The 9016-nt window shown below is 37.4% G+C and overlaps 1 protein-coding gene across 1 annotated transcript; it reads left to right on the top strand.

Annotated features, from left to right (window-relative positions):
* Positions 1-1112: 1112 nt before the first annotated feature.
* On the top strand, positions 1113-8785 carry LOC111382643 (pentatricopeptide repeat-containing protein At1g19720). Its single transcript, XM_023006666.1, has 9 exons — positions 1113-3852; positions 3904-3988; positions 4962-5015; positions 5812-6024; positions 6336-6791; positions 6889-7134; positions 7226-7660; positions 7812-8030; positions 8307-8785. The coding sequence occupies exons 1-9, from the start codon at positions 1199-1201 to the stop codon at positions 8604-8606; spliced, it is 4662 nt and encodes a 1553-aa protein (XP_022862434.1). The 5' UTR covers positions 1113-1198; the 3' UTR covers positions 8607-8785.
* The last annotated feature ends 231 nt before the right edge of the window (positions 8786-9016 follow it).

Genomic DNA, 9016 nt, shown 5'->3' with positions numbered 1-9016 from the left:
TTTTTGGTGGTTTTGGTATTTTTTTCATTCTTGGATCTATTTCGAGGAGGTGATTTTGTTGGTGGTTGTTTATGATTTCCAAAATTTAGTAGTTTTTTGTTGTTGCCAATGGTGGTGGTGTGGCATGACGTTCGATTGGTGGTGGTGCAGATATAGTGTAGGTGGTGAGGATGCAAAATCAAATAGTTCTCAGTTCAAAGAATCAAAACCATTAATTTTTTTGATAGAACCGAACCAAACCACTTGGTTTGATTCTGATTTGGTTTGGTCTGGTTTGAATATTTTGTCCACCCCTAATGGTGATGGTGGTGACAGTGAAGGTGGTAGACCTGGTGGTTTGATGGTGTAGGTAATGGTAGGTTGGGATTGTATAAAGAGGGTTTATGACCAATTATTCAAGTGTTTGTGACTAATAAATTTGATAGCTTGTGACCATAAATATGTTAATGACATATAAAATTTGATATTTGTGATGTAAAATAATGCATGACTTATTAATTTGATAATATGCTATCAATAAGTTGTGATTGTGACTTATAAAATTTGTGATTTGTGATCTAAAAATAATACTTGATTTATTAATTTGATAATTTGTAACCCATAAAATTTTTGATCGAGAAATAAATTGTGACGTATAAAATTTGTGATTTATGACCAAAAAAATAATGTTTGATCCATTAATTTAATAATTTGTGACCGATGAATAAGTTGTAATCTATAAGTGGTTAACTATTACTATGACCATAAAATTGTATAATTGTGACCTTAATATATTTAATTGATAAAGCATTTTTAATATTTACCAAATCAATAAATTTTAATTACAACCTGATTTTTGATAGTTTAAAACTAATTTCTTAAAAATGAAATTGTTGATAGTAACCACCTTATTTATGTATTAACTATTGTTCCCCATAAAACATGAGTGGGTAATTTCCACTTGCGCAATTTGACGTTATGGCCCAAAATTGCATGGACCAGCTTGCCCAAGTTCAGTTTCAAAATTGGACCCAGTAAGGCTGATCAGACCCATTTACAATTGGCGATCGGATAAGCGGCGACGTGGCACATTATAATTGGCTCCATTCGTTGTCGTCTCCAAATCTTGAGCACAGGTGATCTCTGCAATTGTTTGTGCTCAGGAAAATCTTCTACAGACGCATAAAAACTCGAAGAAAAGGAGAAAAAGCACTCTCCAATGGAGAGTATAGTTCTTCCCTGCAAAACCATAACTCCGAAAATCCCGGAAATTTCCCACAGGCCAGCAAAACCCTTGATATCTTTAAAAAATGCCCCTCCAAAACCTGACTCAAAATTAGATGCCCACTTAAAGAATCTCTGCAAAAATGGGCGCCTCAATGAAGCCATGGCCTCTTTAGACTTCATAGTTAATTGCGGATCCACGGTAAAGTCCAACACTCTTTCGCACCTGATTGACTCCTGCATCGACTCCAGTTCACTTGACTTATGCTATAAGCTGCATGGCTATGTAAGAAAATTGCTAAAGGACTCAGACCCGTTTGTTGAAACGAAGTTAGTTAGTATGTATGCAAAATGTGGGTCACTTGAAAATGCATTTGAAGTGTTTGATGCAATGAGTGAGAGGAATTTGTACGTGTGGTCTGCGATAATTGGGGCATGCTCGAGGGAGAAGAAGTGGGGTGAAGTGGTGGAGCTTTTTTATTCAATGATGGAGAGTGATAATATTGTTCCGGATGATTTTTTGTTTCCCAAGATTTTACAGGCTTGTGGGAACTGTGGTGATTTGGAGACGGGGAGATTGATTCATGGAATAGTTACTAAATGCAGGATGAATAGCCAAGTTCGCGTGAATAATTCAATCCTCGCTGTTTACTCAAAATGTGGGTGGTTGAACTCTGCAAAGAGGTTTTTTGAAGGAATGGAGGTGAAGGATATAGTTTCTTGGAATGCAATAATAACTGGTTATTGTCAAGAAGGCGAGATAAAGGAGGCACGCAGATTGTTTGATTTGATGTGTGAAGAAGGCGTTGAACCAGGTGTTGTCACTTGGAATATATTGATTTCGAGTTATAACCGGTTGGGAAAGTGTGACATTGCCATGGAAATGATGAAGGAGATGGAGAATTGTGGAATCATGCCAGATGTCTTTACTTGGACTAGTGTGATTTCGGGGCTTGCACAAAATAATAGGAGGTTGGAGGCATTAGAATTATTCGGGGAGATGCTTCTGTCTGGGGTTGGACCTAATGAGGTTACGCTCATGAGTGCTATCTCAGCTTGTGCATCTTTGAAAAATTTAAGGAAAGGAAAGGAAATTCATTTGGTCGCCATGAAGGTGGGGTATGGTGAAGATGTTCTAGTGGGGAATTCACTTGTTGATTTATATTCCAAGTGCAGGAAACTTGAGTCTGCTAGGCAGGTGTTTGATATGATTTTGGAGAAGGATGTCTATACTTGGAACTCGATGATTGGTGGATATTGCCAAGCTGGTTACTGTGGGAAAGCACATGACCTCTTTATGAAAATGCAGAAATCAGATGTATTACCAAATGTCATTACATGGAATGTGATGATCACAGGTTACATTCAAAGTGGAGATGAAGATCAAGCTATGCATCTTTTTCAAAGGATGGAGAAGGATGGAGGTATTAAGCGAGACACTGCATCATGGAATGCTCTTATTGCTGGCTACTTACAGCATGGACAGAGAGATAAAGCATTGGGCATCTTCCGGCAAATGCAGTCTTTTGGTGTAAAACCCAATTCAGTTACTATTTTGAGCATCTTACCTGCATGTGCAAATTTAATTGCTGGGAAAAAGGTGAAAGAGATCCATGGCTATGCCCTACGTAGCAATTTAGTGTCTGAGCTTGCAGTTGCAAATTCCCTATTAGACACGTATTCCAAGTCGGGGAATATCATTTCTTCAAAATCCATGTTTAATGAAATGTCAACCAAAGATATCATTACCTGGAACACAATGATTGGTGGTTATGTCCTGTACGGTTGTCCATATTATGCAATCCAGCTCTTTGAACAGATGGGAAAAGAGGGATTTAGACCAAACAGAGGTACATTAGCAAGTATGATTTCGGCTTACGGTCAAGCTAAGATGGTTGATGAAGGGAGACATCTTTTCTCTAGAATGCCGGAGTATTATCATGTTTTACCTTGTCTAGATCATTATGCAGCAATGGTAAATTTACTTGGTCGTTCAGGGAAGCTTGACGAAGCATTTAAGTTCATTAAAGATATGTTTGTGGAGCCAGATGTCTCTATCTGGTCTGGTTTACTAACTGCATGTTGTACCCACGGAAATGTCAAACTGGCAGTCTATGCTGGGAAGCGGTTGCTTGAACTGGAACCAGAAAATGCCCTGGTTCGCAGGTTGGTTTCACAGCTATATGATTTAAGTGGGATTTCCAGGGAATCTTTCAAAATGAGAAGGCCTGGAAAAAGAAACGATCCTAAAGAATATCTAGGATGTAGCTGGATTGAAGACAAAAATGTAGTGCATTCTTTTGTTGCTGGTGGTCATCATAAGCTAGATGATAAATTTCTACTTTCTTATACAAGGAGCACAGAGATAAAATCCAAGGAAACAGAGTACCGTGATAGGCTTAGCATTCAGGAAGAAGAGATGGAAGAAACCGGAGGAGTTCATAGTGAAAAACTTGCTTTGTCTTTTTACCTCATCAGATCTCCTCAAACACCTCGAAATATACGGATTGTCAAGAACCTGAGAATGTGTGAGCATTGCCATGGGGTTGCCAAATTGGTCACTAAGACGCATGGGTGTGAAATATATTTAAGTGATTCGAAATGCATACACCATTTCAAACATGGGATGTGTTCTTGTGGTGACTATTGGTAGATAAGATGAATCACAGGAATCAGCGTCCTTGAGGTGTGGATGTAAAGTTTTGGACCATTAGAAGCTGTAGAGGCTTTTAAAGAACTGAAGCTCTGTCTTTGTAGAATCACATCATTTAGTTACCTGGATGCTGTTTTTTACCCTCTTTTGGGTGTGTAATTGACATATTTTGTCCGAAAATTTGGACACAGTGTCATTCACCCGAGGCATTGTTGATGGATGAAGGTTATCATTGATGGATGAAGGATATCATTTCGTCCATCAGCTATGCATCAAATGGTGGAAAGGATGAGGAATACATGTTTTTGTCAAAGTGTATATATCCTATCATGTAGATATCATTGTTCTACCTTGTAAAATGGAAAGAATACATATTTCATTTTAGTGATCATTCTTTCAATCCTCTTGTTTGTTGTCCATGTTTGTTGCTTTGACATTTGAAATTGGAAAACAAAAAGATGTATTCATAATTTCAATTAAATATGTCAAAGACGCTATATGAAACTAATCACACAAGTGGGAGTGGTTGGAGGGTATGTTGAAAGCTTGAAGCAAGGAGTGGAATTACTATAATGTTGTTGCTTGGAGAATAGCCAGACTTAAGGATCTCTCTCTCTCTCTCACAAACACACACATTTGTTTAAAGGGTCAGCTCTTAAAGTATAATAGCTGTGCATCATTTGACTCTGAGCTGAGTGAATGCTATTTTTATCTGTTGCCCCATTCATGACTGTATAAGTGTTACTATTTATCTGTGGCCCCATTCATGACTGTATAAGTGTTACTATCTGCGTGACACTTACTTTTAGTAAATGATCTTTGTCAATACACAAATTTATTACTCCCCACGAGTTTCAGTTGTCCTCATATTGATCACAGAGAGGATTGTAAGCTTTCCCCAATTTCAAAGTAGTGGCATTTTAAAGGATGAATAATACCTAACCGTTTTTATGCCTCCGCTCTTTTGATATTTCTGTCCATTTCATAGTTTCTTCATTGTTCAGAATTTATCAAGTACTCCATTTTTTCCCTTTTCGTGCTTGCCATTTTTGTGCATAAGTTTCTAACTTTATCTTAATTTTTTAATGATGGCTGGCTGTTAAAGCAATTAAATTCAGGAATTACTATTGTGGTCGCTGAAATTGCAAACTACCGTAAGGTTAATAGTCTATTCACGTTTATCAGAATTCTACAAATACTTTTGAATTAAAAATCTTTTGCTTCAGAAAACCGTGCCCTTCCTGTCTGTTTATTCGAACTGTCGAGTTCTATTTTTAAAACCTTTAACCAATTTATGCAATGAAGTTACCTTCTGATGAGCTGTAGAGAAATTCTATGGGAAATGATCAAAAATGAAAAAAAGGATAGAGAATATATTTTGCACCTAATAATATGGGAAATTCTAGGGAGATTAGGAAGTAAAATTGAGGTAGAAGCCGCACCTCATTTGAAGTAAAACCATGAAATAGTATACTTTAAAGAATTTTTGATTGATTTGGCGTATTTGAATATTTGGCATTATTATATTCATTGGATGATCCAGGCTAATGTCAAATATTGACACCTCAAGGTGTACTAAGACTTTATAAAAGCCAAGCACTTTTGTAAAGGTTCACCTTTTGGGAATCAGAATCCTTTCTTTTGAATGCTATCCTTCCGAAGTGGAAACCCGAATTTGGTACATTTACATGCGTCTGGACTGTTTTACTATTCCAAGAGCATATATTTATATGTCCTTCACACCATGAAGTCTAATGTATACCTCCCGGCCTTTCATCAGTTGAAGTTTAAAACGCCAATTCATCCTTCAGTATCTATCCTTTGTTAACTTTATGGATCATTACTCCAATTTGGTAAGTGAAAATGCATTTTCTAATTGCTTGTTATTATGCTCTATGATTGTGTAGTTGATAGATACGATTAACCATTGACTAACTATGGGGATTCATGTACAGAGTTTCGAGAATTCTGGAAAACACATCATATCTGTCGGGCCATGGGGAGGTCAAGATGGAGTTCACTGGGATGATGGAGTTTACTCCACAGTAAGGCAATTGGAGATAACTCATGGAGCTGAAGTAGTTTCGATTAGGATTGAATATGATAGGAGTGGGGCCTCAGTTTGGTCAGAAAAGCATGGTGGCAATACAGGGGCTAAAACTGACAAGGTAAGTTTATAGTCTTGAGAACAACTGATCCATCTCATTCCATGCTTTCAAGGTTTAATTTTCTTCTGTAAGTTTTCTGAGTGATTCACTTGTGATGATCATGTAATTGAAACTTAAAACTCTTGTCCCATATCTCAACTACCTTCTTTGGAGGACCTCTGTTGTTCTAACTTCGGTTTACATGGAAGGATTTTTCTTATTTATTGGCTGAAAGAACTTTGTTCAAATTATGGGATTCTTTTCTCCAACTTTTATAAACTAATTCAGGTTATCGAAACCATTTTGAATGGGTTAAAGTGAAAATTTTCCAGGTCAGGCTTGATTACCCAGATGAGTTCCTAACTTCAATTCATGGACATTATGGTAGCTTACAAGCATGGGGACCAGTCTTTCTTCGATCACTTACTTTCGAAAGCAATAAAAGAACTTACGGGCCTTATGGCATTGAACAAGGTACTTATTTTTCATTTCCAACAAGTGGCAAGATTGTTGGCTTCCATGGAAATTGTGGCTGGTACCTGGATGCTATTGGCGTTTATTTGGAGCCTATTCATAAACCTATTGCTTCAAATTCTATCGTTCAGTCTCGGAATTATGGTTTCCATCAGACTGAGAAGTGTGAATACTCGATGATCCAAGGAGGCCTTGGTACAAACTATGAACTTATTGTTGCTGTTAGAAACAAGGATGATCGCAACAATTCTCCCGCATATCACCTCTCAAGGCAGACTTCTCGTGACTCCAGCTATGCAAAACCCAAGAATGAGGTGAATGGATCTCTTGTTGATAAAAATTCTTTTAAAGTTCTTGCATTTTTTCTAATTTATTTTGCAGAACGTGAACTTTGGTGAAAATATATTTCAGATTGCACGTGTAAACTCCAACAAAATTGAGAGAGTCCCCTCTAAAAATGTCAAAGGAGTTTTGACATATGGACCATGGGGTGGTAATGGTGGAAGCCTATTTGATGATGGGGTCTATGATGGCATCAGGCAAATTAATTTATCACGCAATGTGGGAATTGTTTCTTTAAGAGTTTGCTATGATCAAAATGGGCAAGCTGTCTGGGGAAGCAAAAATGGAGGCACTGGAGGATTTAAAAAAGATAAGGTTGCACATTTGAAGAAGTCCAATTTGAAAATTATCCTATGCCTTTTGCATCAAAATCATATTGACTCTGGAAATTGTTTTTTCTTTGCAGATTGTGTTCGATTACCCATCAGAAATCTTGGCTCACGTAACGGGCTACTATGGACCTACAATGATTATGGGCCCTGAAATCATCAAGTCACTAACTTTTCATACTACAAAGAGAAAATATGGCCCCTATGGAGAAGAAGAAGGGAAGCACTTCTCAACTCATTTGAAAGAAAGATCGCTGATTGTTGGATTCCATGGAAGGAATGGATTGTTTATCGATGCAATCGGCGTCCATGTGCTAGAAGGGAAAGCTGTGCCTGCATCAAATCCTCTCTCCAACAGCGACCAAAATGCAGGATCCCCCACCGAGTCCAAAAACAAAATTCCTACATCAAATTCCACCTCCATGTCCAACAACCAAACTTCAGTGTTAAAACACAAAGCTGATATTCCCCAATGGTTTTCAAAAATAGGAAAGCAAGCACAAAACGGGGAGGTATCGTGTGGTTACTTATTTACAGCTATCTGCACAAGTTAACACAACGTCTCTAATTTTATTAGTGTTTTAATTATGGACATTCACATGACTTTACTTTTGAAACGTTTATATTGGCATACGAGTCCTAAAGCTAGATAAATCTGCCTAGGTTGTCGAACGACTGGTGAAAGATCCAGCTCCATATGGACCTGGTCCATGGGGTGGAAATGGTGGAAAGCCCTGGGACGATGGAGTATTCTTTGGGATTAAACAGATCAAACTAACAAGAATGGAGGCCATTTGCTCTATTGAAATTGAGTATGATCGAAATGGGCAATCTGTTTGGTCAGTAAAACATGGTGGCAATGGTGGACAAATAACTAATCAGGTATAAGCATCATAGCTAATTATCAGTAGCTTTTATGCAATACAGGATGTGTCAGGATACTTGCGGGCATTTTTTATCTGTGCACATAGTGACGCATGTTGAGCATGAACACCATTCAACTAATGTCTCTATCATGAATGTAGAAAATTGGTGATTAACTTGTTATGCCTTGCTAGTTGATAACCTGTTCAGTGTATTTGTTTCTATTAATAATATGGCAATTTGTTATGCGAGATTTGAATATCACCCCCATCAACACGTAGGTGCATTTTTCAGGTAAAGTTGGAATATCCTCATGAAGTATTAACTTGCATAAGTGGATATTATGGTCCTATCAGCAAGGACCAGGGAACAGAAGTCATAAAATCCTTGACATTTTATACAACTCGGAAAAAATACGGTCCATTTGGTGAAGAGTTGGGTGGTTTTTTCACATCAAATACCACAGAAGGGAAGGTGGTTGGCTTTCATGGGAGGAGCGGCATGTATTTGGATGCGATTGGAGTTCACATGCAACATTGGTTAGGAAATAAAAGATCATCTAAGAACTCATCTGTCATGAAAATGTTCTCCTGATTAGAAGTTATGATCCAAATAATGGAGTCCTATCGGTATATTGAGAATCATCATCAAATTTCTATTTAGTGTTAACTGAGTCTGTTCTACATAAAATTGTAATTTGCAGCTGCAAATGTAGTCGAAATGTGTAACAATAACGGTTATTATATTCAATGAATTAAGCTTGTTGGCGAAAATTAGATATTTTTGTTTCCTACTTAAAGAATTCTTGAAGGCAAGGTGGTCGGCTTTCAAAATAGTCTGATTGACAACAAATATACATCACTTGTTAATGACAGTAAGAATTCTATATAAAATGATGCTATTCTTGATTTCAACTTGAAATTTGGCTTCAACTCCCAGAATGAAGCAGTCTCGTCTTGCTAGAATAGGTTAGACGATGGGGGGATAAAGTAAACTAAAATGAC

This window comes from Olea europaea, unplaced genomic scaffold (assembly GCF_002742605.1).
Source record: "Olea europaea var. sylvestris unplaced genomic scaffold, O_europaea_v1 scaffold2544, whole genome shotgun sequence".
Lineage (NCBI taxonomy): Eukaryota > Viridiplantae > Streptophyta > Magnoliopsida > Lamiales > Oleaceae > Olea > Olea europaea.
The sequence above is the reverse complement of the archived record's forward strand: the minus strand, read 5'-3'. Positions and strand labels throughout refer to the sequence as shown.

Coding starts and splice junctions, on each gene's coding strand:
- LOC111382643 (XM_023006666.1), top strand. CDS start 1,199: ATGGAGAGTATAGTTCTTCCCTGCAAAACCATAACTCCGAAAATCCCG. Junction 5,016..5,811: donor AAATTGCAAACTACCGTAAG/GTTAATAGTCTA, acceptor ATTCATGTACAG/AGTTTCGAGAATTCTGGAAA. Junction 7,661..7,811: donor AGCAAGCACAAAACGGGGAG/GTATCGTGTGGT, acceptor AAATCTGCCTAG/GTTGTCGAACGACTGGTGAA.